Raw genomic sequence first — 21,926 nt, forward strand, 5'->3', positions numbered from 1 at the left:
ATTTAGACACTTAAAAAAAAAACTCTTTGGTGCCATTGAAAGTAGTTATTTATGGGACAAGATTACCTTTCTGCAGATGAGCTCGTAGTAAATCTATATCTTCTCTCAAACCAAGATGCATATATATTAGCGCCCCAGATATTAAAACACTCGACGTAACCAAGATGAACTGGCATAAAGACAGGCATACTGATGTGATACACAAATGATTTCCATGTCTAAAGAGGGAAACACCACTTAAAATGGGCAAAATAATTTGCTTAATTGTAAAATTAAGACTTATTATACATACTATAAGTTTTTAAATATTAAATTTTCATTATATACAGAAGAGCATTGTTTTTGTTTATGTTTTACTTGGATTGCCTATTGTGAACATCAAATTTATCTCTTTTAATTCATAATGTATCTTTTCTATATGTATCTTCTTGTTTGTATTATAACGTATTGAATTTTATGATGTCTCTTTCCTATTCTCAATCGAGTAATTTTGGGGATATTTCCACATCTAAATCTGTCGCACCAACTACGATCACCAAGGTGCCAAATAGAATTTAAACTTGCAATTAAAACAAACAAACATGTAGATGTTTGCCCGGGGGTGGGTGTGAGTTATACCTTTGGAGTTGGTCCCTTTCTGTGATGTTTTTTTTAAAGTTTCTCGCGGGCCACTGCCCGGAAGTTTCCAAGACTTGGCGATTATTCTGCCACAAATCACAATACGGAAATCTCCCTTAATTTTTTGAAGCACATTGTTTTTTATGTCACATGCTAAAAACTATTCTGATACTTGAAACTTTTAAGACACACAGATAGTTCATAAGCAACAATGCTAAAGTTAAATAATAAGACACTCAAATAAAATAGAATGCCTATATTTATTGAAAATAACCTTTCTACAAGAAATGTCACGGTAGAAGTATTATCGAAAATTTGAAAATAAGTAATATGTTGTTATGAATTTCTCCCTAATTAACAGACGCATAGTAATCACTCACAAAAAATTATGAATATTCATCACTAGTGCAGGCTTTTTGGGAAGCTTAATAATGATTAATGAATTATCACATCATTATATGTTTTATTTTTTACATCAATTAAATTTAGCTGTTATAAAATTAGGCTTTTTTATTCATTACATTATTCTATACTGAACCATTTTGCAATATAAGTATAAAAATATTCATAGAGACACTTAATAAAATATGTTAAGTTAATTTCAGTTTTGCATTTTGATAAAAATCACTAATAGATAAAAGCTACAGAAGTTTCAATTTGTCTTTATTAACTAAGAACTTGATTACATTATGTAAATTATTTATAAAAATTATTATGAATAACTGCTAAAATTTACTGTTATTTTAAGAGTCCAATTAAATTTAATAACTCCAGCCAGTATTAGTTAATAAGTTCTCATTAAAATGTGACATTCAATTTCGACAAAAACTAGGACAAGAAAGAGTAATTTATAAATTAAAAGATAAAATAAATAAAAAGTTGTTTATCAATGTTAAAAAATATAATTTTACTGTTTTTTGTTCAAAATAAATCAATAATTTCTCATAATAGCCATTTTAAATAAAATTAAAAAATATTTAAAATGAAAAAAAAAAAAAAAAAACATAACTCAAAATAAACAAAATAAAGATGAAAAAAAAAAAAAAGACATAATTTTTTTTATATTTGGTACAAACTCATATTAATAGTTACTGTCATGCATATCAAATACCAAAACAAAACCTAACTTTAGTAAATTATCAGTAATAAATAGCTATGAGATCAATTTTTATTTTATTGATTTCTAAATAAAATAAATCAGTAATTTCCGAATATAAAAATTTTAAATAAGGATATCAAATTAAAATAGATATTATAATTTTAATAAAGAAAAATAGATGTAAAAATCCCGACGTATATATTTTTCCATAGCGGTAAAGAAACTATCATGTCTAACCAATTCCAAAACAAAACCAAAACCTTACTTTTTCCGACCCTTTCGCCGGGGCTGCAGTATGGAGAAATCCTCCATGTCCGATGAATCGGTATCATGTCGCAGTAGCTCATGAGCTGAACATGAACCTGAACCATTTTTGATGCAATTTATTCTTTTATGGGTAAGTTTCCCATTAGAAACAAGAGCATCCAGCTCTTTACGTTTCTTCATCTTTTTATACTGCTTGACTTGAACATCTAGCTTATTCGGGGACTCCACCGTGGATAAAAAAATCTTTGCGGCAAACACAAAAAACTAGGAATTAAGGCAGTTGTTTAGAAAAACTCTTCTACGCCTTCGTTCTAGCCAGAATAGAAAAATGAAACATCCAAATGTTATAATTTAACATGAATTAAACGTTTCTCAAACGTTTTCCAGAATTGGTCAATAACGTTAAATGCCCCTCAACACAAACACACTCTCATTCAAACCTTCGGGATGAAAAACTTCTAGGGCTGCTGTTTTCGAAATCGACAATTTCTTCCGATCAATATGATAAAGGACGCCAAATTTCAGTGAAAAGAGTCATTTTCACGCCAAATCCAGCAGAGCAAATAAAAGATCATTGTTAGTAAAACAGGTGAGCTATCATTATATTCAAACGTTTTACGTCATTCAATTTTTGCTTACAATGATGTAGCAGCTATCTGATACTAAAGCAAATCACATTGTTAGATAAAAATGATGGAATTTCTATGTGTTGAAAAAATAAAAACAATCATTTTAATGAGATTAGTTTAATATTTCGAAAATAATTGAAAAATGATGTCACAAATAAAATATTTTTGTGGTCTTGTTATGTATTTAAAGATAAGAAGATTGTAGACAGCGGATTTTATCACGTAATATTTTATGACGGAAAAAAAAAAACGAGCTACCATATAAACCAATAGCTATGTTTTAGAAAAAGATCAAAGTGCTAGTAATAATTTCATAGCGCGAAATTTTTATCTTTGTGACTCAATTATATCCACAATTATTATCGTAACCCTTATTTTGATGGCGGTCTTTTTTTTGTGTGTGATAATAATACGATAAATGATCAAAAAGAAATTTTAGTACACAATAAATTTTAAATATACTGCTTGAAAAAATATATAATCTCATTTGTTTTTTGAAAAAAAATTTTGTATTTCTATTTTTTTTTAAATTTAGACAGAACTACTCAAAAGAATTTTTCTCAAACAATAAGTACGCTTCGTTATAAAAAAGAACTACTTAATTAATTATAATAAAATATATTATAATTAAAATTAGCATTGGCAAACCTGAATTCAACATTAATTTGTACATGAAATTCAAGCTCAGTAAAAAAAAAAGTCTTATTTTCTTAAGATTTTATTTAAAACTAGGTGTTTTTTATGGGCATTAGTACATGCATTAATATGTATAAATTTTTTTTAACACTTTTCAATTGTTCGAAATGTATTTTTCACAAAATCAATTGAAATATAATTTTTTTCAAGCACTTGAATTAAAGGAAAGAATAAAATTTTATTAATTAATACAAATTAAAAGGGTTTAAATGATCAAAGATATGAAATTCATTATTAAAATAGATTAGAAAAAGGGACTTTTTTTATAGAAATAAAAATTAACAAATCCCATCTTTAATTTTCCCCAGGTTACGCATAAGTGTTCGCAAAACAAATTACCGACTTTTAATCTCATTCTTCATTCCTTTCTACTTTTATTTATCTTCGCATTCCAGGATATTATCGATTCTTTTTCACCGGATTCCAGAAAATCCTGAAATCGACTCGATTCTAGTTAAAACACATTATAAACCGAATTAAAAGGAATTTCGCGTCGTGCACACATTAATTATATTTTAACTAATTCTTAATAACTTACTTACAAGAAGTTAATATTTAACGGAAGTTAGATACACCGGCAATTTTAAAAATAAGGCAACCATATTGCTATTCACGATATTTACTAATTCCCTTCTTTGTGAGAAATTTTTTTTCTTTCGTTTTTTAAAAATAAAATCTAATTTGATTTTAAACTATTTGCTTAAAAAATTAAGATACAAAATTAAAATTTATTCATTTCAGAGAAAAATGATTTGCTTAAAATAACTAAGACGATAATTACATAACAGTCAATTTTTATATTGACAAACAATAATTTTTTACTCACAATTACTCCAAGATTAAAAAATCTTTTAACGAGTAAAAAAAAGAACGTCAGAATTTTTAGACTTTTAAATTTGTTATTTTTTTTTCTTTTCTTTTTCAGAAGCATAAATATCATTTTTTAAGCCTTTAATTTGATGTAGCTTATTTATTAATTTTTTTAAATTCATGCGATGTACCAAAAAATTCGAAATTTTTTTATTATTATTTATTTTACCTTTTACAAACGTTTTATGACCAAGTTCAAACAACTTTATAATTTATTTCAACTGCATTTAACTTCTTTTTTTAAAAAAGAAAAAGAAATAAAAACATCTAACATATTTTGAAAATTAGAAAGTATCAATTTTTACATTATTTCATAAGGCTCTCTACAAAAGTGTTTAAGAAATTCTTAAGTGCATAATATTTTTTAATGTTTCACTTAGTTTTGATTAAGATTCACTTAATTTTTTATTTAATTTATTTAAAAATTTTTTTTGGCAGTTTACGACTGTTTTACTCAACCAGTTTTTGATGCACGTCTTGTCAAAAATCAGTTTTTGATGTCAAAAAGCTAACCCTGTAACATAAATCAATAAATGCAACACATAATTTTTACCTAATGATTATAGTTTTTATAATTAACTCGTGACTTTTACTACTATCAAATCACACACAAAAAGACAGGTCAACGACTTACAGCATAACGTTTTATTTTAGAATAACTCTGCATTAGCATAATTTTATACATTAGCATAAAAGCTGAAACCACAGATGTTATGTTCAAACAAAATAGCTGTAACTAAGAATAAATTCTTAGAACTGATATAGCAGATCGAAGGCACAAATGCAAGAAAATCGCAAACGAAATGTGTCATCAAACCCAGCCTTTAGAAATAAACAAACTTAAATTTTGCCGAAAATTAAAAAAAAAAAAAAAAACTCAAGTGTAGGGGTGCCCCCAGAAGCGTTGCAAAAGGGACAAATTGCCATAGCCATTTTGGGGTAAGAAGGAAGGGATCTTTTTCTTTATATACATATTATAGATATTTTTTTTGTATAACTCTAACACAGAGATGGGACAATTTTTAAATATTTTTTGGTGGGGCATATTTTTTTTTATCTAGTCAAATTTATTACATCTTCAATGCAAAACTTAACAATTAAATGAAATAATAAATAAGAGAAGCAATCTATGACCGGTTAAACTAAAATAAGAATTGAATATTTCTTTTGGGAAGGGGAGGGGATTTCGTAAAATCACTATTTGATAGAGAATTTTTTAAAATCATTTTTATATCTTTGTTATACCAGAAAATAATGGAGTTTTTCGTAGGATATTTTAGATATTTTTGTATCTTTATTATACCTGAAAATAGCCCCGATCCCCGCCGGCCGAAAATTCCCCGCATGCACAATAACGACTGTTGCACGCGAAATCTGTCGGGGTCAAAGTCCTCAAAGTTCCCATACAAATCAATACTTCTGGGGCTACTGGATCGGAGATTGCTCTGGTTAAGGTCAAAATTACGATCTGCGGATAAATGGATGGTGTGTGAATGTGTCTTCCCTGTAAAACGGGCAGTGACGTATGTGTGTAGCAGAAATCGATTTCTTGGCCATAGATGGCGCAACTGGAAAACAAGAAAAAGCGCATTCCTTTGCCTTAAAGCAGGCTTGTTAGTATTGACAAACAGCATAGCACAACAGCAACAACCTGAAAATAGTAGAGTCCTCAAAGAAATCCAAGTTTTTAAGCACCAAATTCTAATTTTTCGAGAGCTAACAAAATCCTCTTTCAAGGAAATAGAAAACGATGCATTTTGCATACAGCACGAATTTAAACTCTCCAACTTTTGTTAGAGAATTTAATTACAAAGCAATTGCAATTTAATTTCTAAAAAATTTATTTTTTGAAAAGTTCAAGAAATTTAATTTTTTTTATATAATAATATATTTTTTAATATGTAATATTTATTTAAGAACATTAAAATAAGTTCGCAAAATAATTTCCTATTAATAGTATTTTTAAACTTAATATCAAAACAGCTCTTTAAATGTTAAATACAATAAGATAATAAATGTTTTTAAAATTTATAGTTAAAGCTTCATAGCAACTAATCTCTTAAGTTTATGGAATTACAATAAATAGAAGAGGAACCAGTTTTTAAAATATCATTAAATTGAACGTCTACACAATGAGCTAAAACATGCAAGGTCAGCATAGACGTTAATTTTTAAACAAATTAAACAGACCATTTTTATTTGATTATATATATATATATATATATATATATATATATATATATATATATATATATATATATATATATATATATATATATATATATATATATATATATATATATATATATATATATATATATATATATATATATATATATATATATATATATATATATATATATATAAACTTAAAATTTAATATTTATAATCCAATTGTGTTAATCAATCCTTCAGTATTTGCATATCCTTCTCCTAAGCATTTTTTTTTTAATCCCAAAGGTATCCACATAAACAAGCTGTTCAAAAAGTAGCCACTTTACCAAGATTTCCAAAAATTAAAATTTTGTTCTAAAGTAAAATATGGCATGCTTAAATTAGTTATTTCATCTTGATTATTTAGAAACTGAGGGAATAAACTGATTTCCGAAACTACAACTATTCTTATTAAAGGTTACTGTAAGCCTGAATGTGCCGAACATACACCAGTATTATCCAGTACTGGATACCAGACAAAATTGGCCCGGTTTGATCAGCTGAGTCCGGTTAATAACAAGGTACTCGGTATATACCTAATTTTTAGTCTTGTTGTGACCCCCTTATAAGTAAAAAAAAATATATATATAATAATAATAAATAAATTAATCGCGACCCTTTGTCCGAAATTGTTTAAACAAAATAATAAAATAAAGAGAGATTCTTTGAAGAGAAAGTAAGAACTCTTATTTATTATAAATTAACATATCACGCTCTAAGCACGTTTTGTCTTTCACGACGAAGTGAACACAGGAACATGTCACTCATGTGAAAGACTTTCCATTTATGGTGGCGGAATACAGAAATCGTTTGAAAACAATTTATGGGTTTCTAATATGATTCCACATAAGAAAAAACTTTCAATGAGAAAATAAGTTCACCCGCACCATTAATTATACATAGATAACACAGAAAAACGTAGTCAGCAATACAAAAATAACTTGTACTGTAATTTCTCAACATCTAGTTTTGAGATTGAGAAAATTTTGCGACCCCCTAGATTTGTCTTCGCGACCTAACGGTGGAGAAACAGTGCTTTAGGTGGTGAAATTGAGTAATATACATCGTGACACAATGAAAAATACATCAATGTTGCTAAAACATGGGATACTCATTTGCGATAAATTTATCTATATCACAACGAAAATTGTTTAACTCGCGAAATTATTTGAGAATATTAGCATCCGTCTGAATTGTACGATGATATTTTCTAGAAGCACTTGTTCGTAAAATAGCAATGAGTCATATTTCTAACCCGCATAAGAGTTACAGTATTTTGAGGGTCACAAAAAATGCAATCTAAAGATGGCATTCGTTCTTTCTCACCAAACGAGGGTCACTTCCTTCAACAACAATCTGAAAGGTCAATGACGATCTAATTTATCAATAAAAATGTTTTGCAAATTTTACTCAAGATTAAAAATATACATCGCAAAATAAATGGGGGGGGATGGGTATTATTTCTAAAACTGTATTTTTTAAAGAAATGTGCATTTAAGATTGCTAAACTTTTTCAGGTTCAGCAAAGAAGGGCCTATACGCTAATAAGATAGTATGAGTTTGAAGATGTAAAGAAAGAAAATAATTTGCTGTCATCTTTTTCTTTTGTAATTTGCTAACTTTTAGTAATCAGAAGGAAAGAAATAAAAGTCACAGTTTGAGTGTTTTAATTCAAAGTAAAAAGCTTTAACTATGCATAATGTCTTACAGAAAAGAATTGTCTTAACTTTAAGCTGGACAAATTACTAAAATATTAAAAAACAAAAAGTTTTTATCTTTCTTTTTCAAAAAAAAAAAAAAAAAACGCCACTTTGGAGGGATTCCCCCCCCCCCCCCCGATAAAAATTAATAGAGTCAATGACTTATTCTAGATTTTTTGCATATCCTCCAAGCAATGTTATATTTTAGTAATTACGTCACAAATGCTTTTCATTTTCACAAAACTGCGCGATTTCTTTTGATATCGAAATATAGTACTATTTTCATAATTAGCATAGGGATGAACAAAACTTTACACCAGAATGATACGCATTAAATGCTGTTCTTAACATTAATTACTATTAAAAAGTGGCGGGGAACACAGTCTAATTAACCGAAGATTCACCTTAAATTGAGCTGCACTGTATACAGTGGCGGATACAGCGGGGGGGGGGGTATAGGGGTCATGACCTCCCCCCAAAAAAACAATTTAAAAAATAAAATTAAAATAATAATTTTTTTAATAGTTTACAAATGAAATAAAATATTTTAAAAATTATTTAAGGGGGCATATACACCTAGGTAGGTCGGAAAAATCGATTTTTTCCATCTAATTATGTTTTACATTGTTTCAAGAATCATAATCCAAAAGATTAAAACGAAATTCGTCAAAGTTATGTATTGTTCATTATGAAAAAAAATAAATGAGAAGAGTAGCATTAAAAATCCCAGTTTTTATTTTGCAAAAAAATATTTAAAAAATTTTTTTTTATAAAATTTTTTTGTGGGGGGGGGATCAGAGTCTATGACCCCCCCATGAAAAATTTCTGGATCCGCCTCTGACTGTATAGCAAATTTACTCAGATCTGAATACTGCATATACCAAGTTTATTAATTTCGAAGGAGGTTTCCAACTAGTGCTACAATTTTAATGTAGTTTATAGACTTTACTGAGCCTAAAATAACACTATTCTCCCATTTTAATTTTTTTCCCCGCATGAAAGTGTTAATACACTTCCACTAAGGGCATAACAAGTTTTTTAACTATAGCACTGCTGCTATTTTTAACATCGAAAAAAATGTTGCAGTATGAAAAGAAACAAGTGTTCTGGTACGGTACAAACTGTCATAAAAGCAGGTTCAAAACAATGGAAGTAAATTCAATATTCTAAACAGAAGCAGAGACAAATAAAATATTCAGTACATACATCAATCAGAATAACATAATAGCTTTGTCGAAAGTAAAACCCACTGTATTTCTGGTTATATATTCTTTCAAAAACATCAAACCAAAGCCTGTTTTGACATTTTACGAGTGCACACGAAAAACTGGCGCATTCCTCGAAGGCGTGCTTATAATAAAATAATAAAGGGAAGGGGAAAAAAATGCAAGCACACACACAAAACTAGTGGCAAGCCAGATAAATTTTTATGAGACGAAAATGTCGCAAATAATAATATTGCACAAGTATCACAACTAAAAATAACAAACAGAAGAGAACTATTGTACTGATACCTATTTTTATCAGCGTTTCCCTTCTGGAATCAATTTTAAAAGAATCAAAGTGCAGGATGTCAAAGATTTTATGAATTCTGTGAATTTTTTGGAGTGAAGTAGAGAACGGGCGTTCATCTTCACATATTTCGTATAATCTCATTTTGCGTAAACATTGAGTTAAGAGAATGTATTTTTTAAAATGCCAGCACTTTTAATAAAAGTCTGAATAAAAAAAAAATTTATATATAAAATTGGAATTATATAAATTTAAAATAAGTTAACAATTAATATTTTTAAACAAACAAAAATAAATAGAATAATAATAAAAAAACAATACATTTTTCAAACAAATTAATTCTTCAAATAAATAATTTATAAGACATTTTAGAAATCATAATCGTGAAAATACGCATATACTTCGAGGGAGTACTAAACAATTTTAACAAAAAATGTTAAATTTTTTTTATATGTGACATTTTTATATGTGATGAAAACGTTACTAAACGAAATTCGAATAATGCTTTGAAAAAATGGCTAATGCCAAAAATCATTTCACTTATCATGTCTCACACTTATAACACAAGCAGCAACAAAATTAAGACACTACGTAATGTAGACTTTTAAAGCATCATAAAGGTTTAAACAAAATAAATAGTTAATAATGAAAGTAATACGTCCTACGTATTTCAGGTCTGACACATACACCGAAGAGCCATTACTTTATGACCACCCTCCATCTATAGCAATGGTCTCGCCCAGGTTTTCATGGTTTCTCGACCAGGAACAATGTTTTCATGGGGCACATTAGGACCCATAATCCTCACAGAACAATCCCTGATGTCTGTAAGCTACTTAAACAAAGTTGCAGACCAGGTTCACCCATTCATGGCAACAGTTTTTCCTGAGGGGGATGGTGCTTACCAACAGGATAATGCACCATGTCATAAGGGTCGAATCGTCATGGATTGGTTTGAGGAACATTCCAGTGACTTTCAAGTCATGTCTTGGCCCCCAAATTCACTTGACCTTAATCCAGTAGAGCATTTATGGTCCTACTTGGAAAACCAAATTCGTGCTGTCACGCCCCTCGCAATGTGAGGGAATTGCAGGACCAGTTGGTGAGCGGTACCAGATACCTCAGACTACCTATCAGCACTTTGTGGAATCAATGCCACGGCGGGTGCTAGCAGTTTTGAGGGCTAAAGGTGGTCCTACATGTTATTAGCATGGCTCTTCGGTGTGTATTATTATATATTTAAAATAAAAATATCACCCCAAATTCAACATTTCATTCATAATATATATATATATATATATATATATATATATATATATATATATATATATATATATATATATATATATATATATATATATATATATATATATATATATATATATATATATATATATATATATATATATATATATATATATATATACACGCAACCATACTTCATAGTAGCCCCTTGACTCAACGATTTTAAAATTAAATTTTAAAAGAGTTTTAAAATAACATTTTTTATTTCATTAGTTTAGAAAACTATGAGACGGAAATTAAAACTTGAAAAATCATAAATGCCAACTTCTTCCTATGCTACACTAAATGAAAAGTTCACACTTCAATTATAAAAAAAACATGACCTACTGAACTTAATATGGTTAGGTAGAAACTTAATCAAATATTAACACAATTAATAAGAATCAATAATAAAGAATTAAATTAAAGAATACTTCGAATAAGTCAACGTCAGAATACAGAAAAAATGACACGTTACCTTAAGTATAAATATAACATTTGAGTTCACGTTCACGAAACCATGAGCCATGAATAACTTACCTATTACGATGATAAAATAAAATATACAATTGAATTCAAACAATGAAAAACTAGGTTTAGCTTTCTTAGAAAAGAAAATTTGTTTCCGGTACCAGCACCAAATTCACAAGTTTTATTTTTTTTATATTTTTTTAAATCTATTAGGGAATTTTGTATTTAAAAATATTATTTATATTAAATTTTGCCCTGTCTAATGTCTACAGAAACAAAAAGTTCTATTCGAAATATACAGTGGGAAAAAAAATTAACGAAACACCCTCAAAAACTTTTATCTAGTGATCGAATCTTGACATTAAAGTACTTAATCTTAACCCTTAATGATTTGAGGGGGTGACCTCAATTATGTTAATTAGTTAGTGCAGACAATATTTCAAGTTACGAAATCAGACACAAAAATTTACTTTCTGTGAATAAACATACGTTCTTTCGACGGATTATGATTCATGATCTTTAAATTATAGGAGGTATACGCAATCTGGTAAATATGGTCCCTGGAGAACGGTCAAAGGTTTGGACCCCTTAACGTAAATTTTACTTTTTGCACACAACTACGAAATTCGTTTATTCAAAGATAATTCCATGCAAAAAATTATTTTTTACGTTATTATTTATCATTTTATTTAATAATGGTCAAAAAATTTTTAAAATGTAAGGTATACAAAATAGGTCACATTTTAATCAATTTAATTTTATTCGGCAAAATTTGAATGAAATCGGTCGAATCCTGAGAAATCAAATTTTTAATAACTCATTTTTCCCCCTTCAAATTCGAGTTTTGGGAACTATTCGACTGACTTCTGTTTTGCAGTACAAAATTAAATTCTTTAACTATTACTAATTAATAAATAAATAATTATTTTTTCTGTGGAATTGTCTTAGGATAAGCAAATTTTATAATTGTGAGCAAAAATATTTCGATTCACTTAGAAAGCTCTTGAAATAAGGAAAAAGTAAAGCAGACATTAAGGGGTCCAAACTTCCAACAGCTCTCCTGACCAAACAATTGGGACCATATTTCCTAGATTGCGGCAACCACCTAAATTTTGGGGGTCCAGAAATCATGATCCGTTCAAAAAAAAAAAAAAAAAAAAATGTTATGTTTATTCAGGAAAAGCACGTTTTCGACTCTGATTTCATAACTTAAAATATCATTTGCACTAATTAATTAGCATATATGAGGTCACCCCCTCAAAACAATAGGATTGAGTCCCAGAACGTGAAAATCAGATCATTTGGTCAAAAGTTAATCAGGGTGTTTCGTTTATTTTTTTGCGCACTGTTTTAAAAAATGAAAGTGAGATACTCATTTAAGTTCTCCTATAGAGACTTTATCAACTGTATAATCAGCAGCAGCTGCTGTATTTACTATGCAGTTCTAAAAATAATGAAAGAAATCCGAGTGATTGTATCAAATCTTTTTTTTTTAACAATTATAATAAAATAATTAAGTGGAGAGAAAAATATTCATTCGCTTGTCAACATATATCTCGACAAGTATTATAAATGGTAATAATATTGGTTTGTTTGATATATTTTTTTTAACTTATCTATATTTCCTTATTAATTACAATTTTAATGGTTTTAAGAATTTTAAATAAGAGTTAGTACATAAGCTATGCTTATACTTAGCACTTGATTTCCAAGAAATGGATATACCACCTATTAAAAATCAAAATAAATCTAATTTAATACAATAAAATAACTATATACTTTACGCCTAAAGGGAATTAGTACAAACTGAGCAGTTTTCTATCGTTTCAATTTATTCCACGATGCAAGTAAAAATAAATAAAAATTGTTACAATTAATTGGCCGTTGAATAATAAAAATAAATTTATTCCCGTTAGTATAATACTAATAAGAGATAATATTAATAAGATTCCGGTTCATATAATACTTCATCTGGGTATTGGTTGATTCAAAAATTTCCTTGGCAATTAATAAGCTACGTTGATGAGTTTGAGAGCATTTATCTTTGTTTTCTAGATCAAAACAGAAGATTTTGTTTACAAAGTCGGTTAGTTTATTTTCCAAGGTCAGCAAAATTGCTGGAAATCGAGAGTGCCATTTTGTCATGGTTACTAATTCTAATGTTTGCGTAATGCCGGTGCGCGGTATGTGAGGAGATGGAAATGAATGCTCCATTAAACCTTAAACACACGCCAGCGATTACAAATTAAACAAAAAATTGGTTCTAAAGAATAGCCAAATCGTTGACGTGCTTCAATCATGCGTAGAGAGCTAAAAGCATTTCTTAAAATATTAATAATATATTTTTTATTACACTATATCCCAATCAACTTAATCAATCAACGGAAGCCCGAGATAATTGTTAAATTAAGCGATTTAAAACGGTTTGTTTCTCCACGTCATATAAAACAGTCAAAAGCTGCTCTAATGGAGAACATAATAGCAGGAATTTCGATCGATGTTTTCCTTAATACCCTATCTAATTTTCATAAAAAAATACAGTCAAACCCCGCTATAGTGGATACGGCTTATAGTGAACTCCCGGATATAGTGAACGAAATGCTCGGTCCCGTACCTTGCTATACACGTAGAATGCTATTTTTAGTGGATATAGTGAACCAAAAAAGTGAGGAAGTTGGATATAATGAACTTTTTTCTGTGTTCGACTGATTTCCCCCTCCCCCCATTTTCTTTGCAAATAATTTTGAAATTTCTACTTCAAAATAAATACATATACCGATTTTTAAAACCATCTATAGAAACTACTTTAATGTGCTCGAATGGCAGGTTAGACAGGTTAAAAAAGCGGAATAACAGAAATTCAGGAAAAATTATCTGAGAGTCGGGAAGTGTTTCCATATCTGATGTTGAAGATTGCTCATCAGCTAAAGATTACAAATTTTTTTTTTGTACGCAAGACGAAGAGTGATGAAAAATAACACATTTTTTGCTACTACATAATATTTTTCAGTCATTTATATGAATATAATGTAATAAAAGGGAGGAGTTTGGGAACCATTAGTGAAATTGCCTGCGTAACGGATATAGTGAACTCCCGGTTATAGTGAACCGAAATTTCGGTCCCTTGAAGGTTCACTATAGCGGGGTTTGACTGTATATAGATTGTGAAAGTTCTCTTATTACAAAAAAAATTTTGATTCAAGAATGGCCCATGATCAGAAAGTGTAAGTCATTACCAAAATGAAAAAATATGTCAAAAATTGGAAGTAACCACCATTTACATAGGCCAACATTAAGAGGGAGAAAAAAATCTGAGTAGATTTTACGAAATTATATAGTTTTCCTGTTAACTATTGAGTAATATCCAGAATATTTCAGAAAATTTTTTAAGGATTTTGAAAAGCTGTGAAATACAAAAATTTTATTACACAATTAACTATATAAATTAAAATGAATAGGAATATTTAAATGTAATAGGAGCAGCCGATTTAAATTTAAAAAGATCTGGCGAAATTATTAAAGAATTAAGTGTTAAAAAACTTAGTCCTAATTTAACGAAAAGTTTTGTAATAATCTTTCATAACCCCTCTTTTCTCTGAGAAAATGCATTTTATTAACTCAATTACTTCAAAACAAGCTGCTAAAATTTAAAAAAAAAAAAAAAAAAAAAAAAACATAGAATAATTCTTTCAAGAAAGAAATACAAAGTAAATAAACGAAGAAGGGAAGAAACAACAATGCCGTCAAAAATTCGCCTACTACTTTTTAGCAATAAAATTAAAAAATAAAATATGTGTAAATAATGAATAATTTTATATAATCATTATTTTATGGGTAAATTGCTTTCGTATTCGTTTATATTTACTAGTAAGATAATTTTAAAAATATTAATTTGGATTTTAGAATGAATAAAATGGAATAATCGTGATTCTGTAACAATAAAATTTCGTATTTTCGATATTGCGTTTAAACTACAAAATGCCTGAAAGTGGTGAATGTTTATAAACCAGCCCATAAAAATTTGCTAACTGTAGAAATAAACATAATTCATTTAGGTGCTCACGATCTCGAGTAATTAGAGAACACAAAGACAGGGAAAAAAAGTAGGACATAAAATTTCTTATTTAGAAAATGCTAAATTTAAGTGAAGTAAATTAAACTATAATAATCAATTAATTAGTTAGAGCAAATGCTTAACCACATTGCATAATTATTTGAAACACAGTAATGCGAATAAAGCGTCCTATTTACTATTTGGGATCAACACAATGCAAAGGTTTTTATTGAATCATATATATCGCTCTTCTAATATTTATCACAGGGAAAAATTCTAATATTTATCACAAGGCTTTTATAATGATTAAAATGTCATATTTTCGATATTGCGTTCTAACTACAAGACGCCTGAAAGTGGTGAATGTTAAAAAACCATCCCATAAAAATTTGCAAACTTTAGAAATAAACACAACCCAATTCGGTGCGTACTTTCTCGAGTAATTAGAGAATATAGAAACAAGACTATCATTTTTATACAGAGAGAAAGGAGAAAAAAAGTACAACATAAAATTCATCATTTTGAAAATGCTAAATTTAAGCGAAATAATAGTAATCAATTAGTTTGAGCAAATGTTTAATTACACTGCATAATCATTTTAAAAACAGAAATGCGACTGAAACGTCCCATTTACTATTTCGGATCTACACAATACAGAGGTTTTTATTGACTCGCATTTATCCCTTTTCTAATATTTATCAGAAGGATAACTCCTTTCACTCCAATTCTTTAATTATTTATGTCTAAAATTAAGGACAACGCCCAGAGACTTTCATATTAGATCTAACAAAGCGATCGCCCTTCATCATTCTTCTCGTTAATAGCTTATTGATTTGACCACCACCAGCAAATAAAGGAAAACGGAGAAGGAAAACAAGGTTCTTAGGACCAATTCGGTGGCAAAAATAAGACATCAATGATACTGGATAGGATGAAAAATTATGTTATTCAAAATAAAGAAGGGTTGTCTTTTTACTGTAGTACAATCGAATGGAAAACACAGTACAATGTTTATATAGTCGTTTTGGTATTATAAAAAAATATTGCGGTGCATTTTTTGAGTAAAACGAGAAAGACAAGCCTACTAGCCTGTTCTAATAAATCGCTCATGGGCTGCAATAGTGGCACAATTAAAAAAACAAGCGTTTTGGACTAAGAACAGGTGTAAATATGAAAATACACATTCTTTTCAGCAGCAATACTAACACAACTCATAATTCAACTTGAAGGTAATCTTCGCTTAAGCAAACTAAAGCATTTCTTGTGCATTTTCCTTTGCAATGAAAACTTTAAACCCACTTATCTCCAAACATGATTTTTTGAGTTGGGCCACAATTGTAGCCCATGAGCGATATATCTGCATGACAAGGATATCTAGGGATTATCTTGTCTTTTGGGTATTACAATATAAACCGATAGACATAAACATCCGATATAATATATAAATATACTGATATTAAAATAAAATTTTGCGAATTCTTTTAGTAGAAGTTGAGACAGAATTGTGTTGAACACAAATTGAGAATTCGAAAGAGATCACAGACAATCGAGGAAAACATGGGAATTAGAGATTAAGAGAATTTTTTTTTGAAACATCAAAACAATTTTCAATTGCATATAATAAAAATGAACAGTTAACGGTGGCCGACGTTCCTGATAATTGCACATTTATAGCATTTTACGAGCACTTCTTTTTTTTTTGCCGCTTCCTTCCTCTGTTTGCGTGAAAAAAATTGGTTACAGATAGGGATTAACTACTTCCAGATAAGAATTATAAATCAAGTAGAAAAGTTTAGAGGAACGAGTTAAAGTTTATTCATGCGCAAATTACGTGCGCTTTTGCAGCTTTTAAAAGGGCAATTACTTAATTTTTTCCTTATCATTATCGATGTTAATTCTTAGAATGCCATGTTTAGTTACTTTTCAAAATCGAACAATTTGCTAATTTGAAAGGTAATCTTCACTTCATTATCATTTAGCGTTCTGAAGTTGACTTTCACTTTCATATTATCTTCCTTCAAAAGAAATGGACAGCAGTTTTGTTGAGACAGTAATTATCTTACTATCGCAAAAGAAAAGACTGTAGTCAACTATTTCACGACAAAAAGAATACCAGGGAAAGATCTGAAGCTTTACGTAAAAGCGATGAGTTGGCGGATTGGTATCTGCTGGAAGGTTCTCAAAAAGGGAACTTAAAAATGTTTATCAAAAAACGATGTGTGCAGACATTTAACATGACAAAATACAAAATCTGAGCGAAATCGGTCAAATAGTTTCTGAGAAATGGAATTTAAAAGAAAGTAGCATTTTTAAAATCGATTTCTCAAGAGATATTTGACCGATTTTGCCAACTTTTGTATTTTACCATGTAAAATTACATGCTTAATGATGTAAAAATTGTATACAACTCAAAAGTTTTTCGACTATTATTAAATAAAATAATAAAAAAGAAATAAATATTTACTAAAAATAATTTTTTCTAAAAATAATTAACTTAATTACAAGCTTCACAAAATGCCTTAGCAAGTCAAACACTAACTGTTCTATTTCTAGCAGGAGAAAATTAGAAACACAAGTAAGAAAATGCACCGATTCTTTTGAGCAACAATACAAAAAATTGGTTTCAGATTAAAAATAACACTTTAAAATGAACCGCTAAATATCCAGATCTCAACCCCAAAAAGAGCTTAAACTTAAATGTGCTCTAAACTGGAGAATATGGTAGCCATTCTTTGCAAAATGTCACAACAGAAAGAGCATCAGACACCAAGGCAATGCGGTGAAGATGTGCAGCAAAACAGTCATGTTCTGTGATAAGTCGAAACTGTATCACAACCTTGTTTACTTTCTTCTAAACTACAACCTCTATGTTTAAAAAAAAAAAAAAAAAAAAAAAAAACGCTTCTGATAAAGTTTGGACGGACAGTATATAAGCTTAAAAAAGGAGCAAATAATTTTTTTTTTCTGAAAAGGAACTCACCAAAACAATGGTTACGAAATATTTGAAAGGGTCGTAATCGACAGTTAATTTATTTTTAATTTGACTTTACTTTGGGGTAAAACGATTAATTTAGAAAATGTCGATTTCATTTCTAGTTTTGAATCAAAAATGTAAATAAATAAATATTACGAAGAACATAATATTTGAATATCAGTAGATAAAAACGAAACAAATTTTGAAAAAAAAAATTTGTTTTTGCTAAGGTAAAAATAGATATCCTTAAAAAAGGAAAAAATTGGTTTCTAATATTTTCTACTTGTCATCTTGATTAATTTCTGAAAATCATGAGAAACGATGTTCTTTTACACACAGTTGCATAAAGAAGTGCAGTTTTATTTAAATGTATTTCCCATAAAATAAATAATAACAATTAAAAAAATACCCCAATATAGTGATAAAATATTGATAAAATTGAAAAATTTCTAAAAAAAATCAAATATTAAAAAAAAAAAAGAAACGAATCAGAATAAATACAAAATAATTTTGAGACTTTTTCTTAATACGATTAAATGAGGGAGTCATAGATTTTCATAAGATTTCTTCAATTGATTGCGAAATTGTTTAAAATTTCTTCAGTTAATTAAGATCATTCAAACATTATGTTAAACTTTTTAAGAAAAAGGCTTGTGACTTGAGTTACGTTTTGACGAAGGGTTAAGTACAAGCAACACTTTCATAACTTACTACATTTCTCTCATTGTGAAAAATCTATTGTAAATTGCAAAAATAATAAAATATAAAAAATCTATATTTTGAAAAAAAAAAAATTGCGTAAGCAAAAATTATTTTTGTTAATATGATTATTTAGAGGGAAAGGGATCCGAAATCACGAAAACATAGGTAAATATGTGCGTGGCTCCACATAAATAAGTTTTTTAAACTAACTTAACTTTTTTTTAAAAACTTAACTTAAATCAGCGTTCAAAAAAGATAGGACATACTTTATGTTACACAAATTAAAGAAAAAACAGTGCGAATAAGCACAAATAACGCTGTCGCAAATATCGAAGTCCACAAGATGAATGACTAAAACACGGGGATTTTAAGCGATTACTGTATTTTGATTAATAAAAAAATTAACATTTCCTTACGAAATAAAAATTCTTTACGAGCATTAAGAAAAATAAAATAAATAAAAATGATTCCACCAGAACCAGCTTACCTTGATTAGGCAAGTTTTGGATTGTTATGATTTTTTCGCCTGATCAGTTTTCATAGGAAAAAGTTGTAGAAATATTTCATATTAAATAGCCGAATCGGATGGCATTTATTACTAGGTTAGAATAACGCAATACCCCCCTCCCGTTTTTTACAGTTAACAATTCTTTAAAATGTTATTTTAAATGAAACCATACCGTTACAGGTTCAAAAGTTATTTTTTTGTTCTTCTCAATTTTCGAACGATTTCTTGAATAAGTGTCAGACTACGAATTTTAAGGAACAATGATTGAGTTTAAAAGAACGGAGAGTCAGAAATCACTAGCTTGAAAAATCACTGGAAGAGGGATAAAGACTAAATTGATTCAGAAGGGGAAGTTTTAAGTTATTAAGCTCTGAAAAAAAGGGTGTCTTTTCTTTCTTTATTTTTAAATTTTTTTTTTCGAATATTAAAAAATAATTTAAAGATCAATTTACATATTAAATTGTAAGTGTATTTATTACGTTTTCTTTCACCCTCATTATGCAAATGTTTTTTTTTTTATTAGATGCTAAATATATGCTTGTACATATAAGACAGATCTGGATTAGATAGATTTATCGAACGACTATAGCTGTTTTAAGTTCTGGAGAGTAGAATACTATCGTGTCGTTTTAGAAAGTTATGTGATGTTTAAGTTAAGCTGTATTTTTTTTTCTTGTTAAATAAAAGTTCTTTGCAAGTTCAAAGATGAATTTTCATTATGCTTGTTTAGCATATTCCATTACGCACTCAATTATTCCAGCAATAAGCATGATGAAGTGAAGTAAAAGACATGCAAGTGGCAGACATCGAGGTCCTGACCTTAAATATGCTTATTTATTAGTGCAGACAATAATTCACGTTGCAAGTAACAAATTCGGACACAAGCGTACTTTATCTAAATAAACAAACTCTTTTTTTAGAAGGATTCTTCAAAATATGCTGTAATCAGGAAATTTGCCATTAATAGTTTCGTCAGGAAAGCGGTCAAAAATTTGGACCCTTTAATTTTAATTCCAATTTTTGCGCATTTCGATTTATCTCGAGAACTTTTTAGGCGAATCCAAAAAAATTTCCACTGTTTATTATTAAATATTTTATTTCATAATGGTTGAAAATTTTTAAATTCTATGGTAATACAATTTTTTACAACATTATAAAAAATGCGATTTTAAATGGTAAAATACAAAATTTGAGTGTGATTGGACGAAACGTTTGAGTAACCAAATTTTAAAACTAATCGTATATTTAAAATGTGATTTCTCGTGAACTATTCAACTGATTTCGTTCAAATTTTATAACTTATCAAATACAATTTCATTCTTTAAAACGATGCAAATATTGTATACCTTACAATTAAATTTTTTTTCGATCATTATTAAATAAAATATTAAATAATTATTTTTTTTTACATGAAATTATCTTTGAATAAGCAAACTTTATAATTAAGAGCAAATTTTTTTATTAGATTTTTGACATATTGAAATGTTTAAATATATACAAAACCTTAATTAAAAATAAAAAAAAAAACCGTTTCTCATTTGAATTAATGTAATGACTTGGTAAAATTACTTCGCTTTTTATTCTTGATTGCTGTGTCACACATTGTTTCCGTATGTTTATTTATTTATTTTTATTTTTTTTAAAGTACAGTTGATTATTTTTCAAAACCAGGTAAGCATTTATTTTGTTACGATAAACATACTAACAAAAAGTGCTTACATAAAATTATAATAAATACATATTTTATTAACAAAAGGATCCTCGCTTTCTTGAAAAATATAGACTTACAAAGAAAAGGGAGAAAAAACTGATGAAAAAGAAGCAATCACTGGAGTTGATGAACGGAGCGAGCAGAGGACGGAATCTCATATTTTCGTAACATATCGTCGTAATCCTATTTTCACATTCTATATAAAATCGAATTTAGAGGCTAGAACATGACTCAAAGTCGAGTGATCAGATTGCAGATTCCACAATCATAAATGTTAAAAATCAAAACACGGTCAGGGGTCTGTCCAGACATTTTGTGAAAGGTCCGGTTTCTGTGAAATTGTAAAAAAATTACTCACATTCTTTCAACCAGGGTACTGCTGTTATGAATTTGTGCAAATAGGGTCCGGTTATTGCAAAACACTTTTTCAAGGAGTTTTTAAATTGTAAATAGATACAAGATTATGCTCAGCACTATAAAATTATAATTAAAAAAAAATAATTTTTCAAAAATAAACAGCAATTGCTGCTCCTAAATTAGAGATGCAACATACAAATATTTGGTATTTAGCCTATACTGCTGAACGCAGAATATTCATTTCCGACGAATAATGGAAG

The 21,926-nt window shown here is 28.5% G+C and overlaps 1 protein-coding gene across 8 annotated transcripts in view; it reads right to left on the reverse strand.

Moving 5' to 3' along the window:
* Positions 1-21,926, reverse strand: part of LOC107451567 (uncharacterized) — a 64,337-nt gene that overhangs the window by 29,791 nt on the left and 12,620 nt on the right. For 3 of the 8 annotated variants that reach the window (XM_087167929.1, XM_087167932.1, XM_087167930.1), the window contains exon 3: positions 67-218. The exons of 3 other annotated variants lie outside the window; for them this stretch is intronic. In XM_087167929.1, the coding sequence (XP_087024055.1) occupies positions 67-121 (55 nt within the window). In that variant the 5' untranslated portion in view covers positions 122-218. Of the gene's footprint in view, positions 1-66; positions 219-1,982; positions 2,649-21,926 lie in introns of those variants that run through there. 2 more of the 8 variants (XM_087167926.1, XM_087167928.1) reach the window with 2 other exon arrangements.

This window comes from Parasteatoda tepidariorum, chromosome 7 (assembly GCF_982258835.1).
Source record: "Parasteatoda tepidariorum strain Cologne lab strain chromosome 7, Ptep-v5.0, whole genome shotgun sequence".
NCBI classification, from domain to species: domain Eukaryota; kingdom Metazoa; phylum Arthropoda; class Arachnida; order Araneae; family Theridiidae; genus Parasteatoda; species Parasteatoda tepidariorum.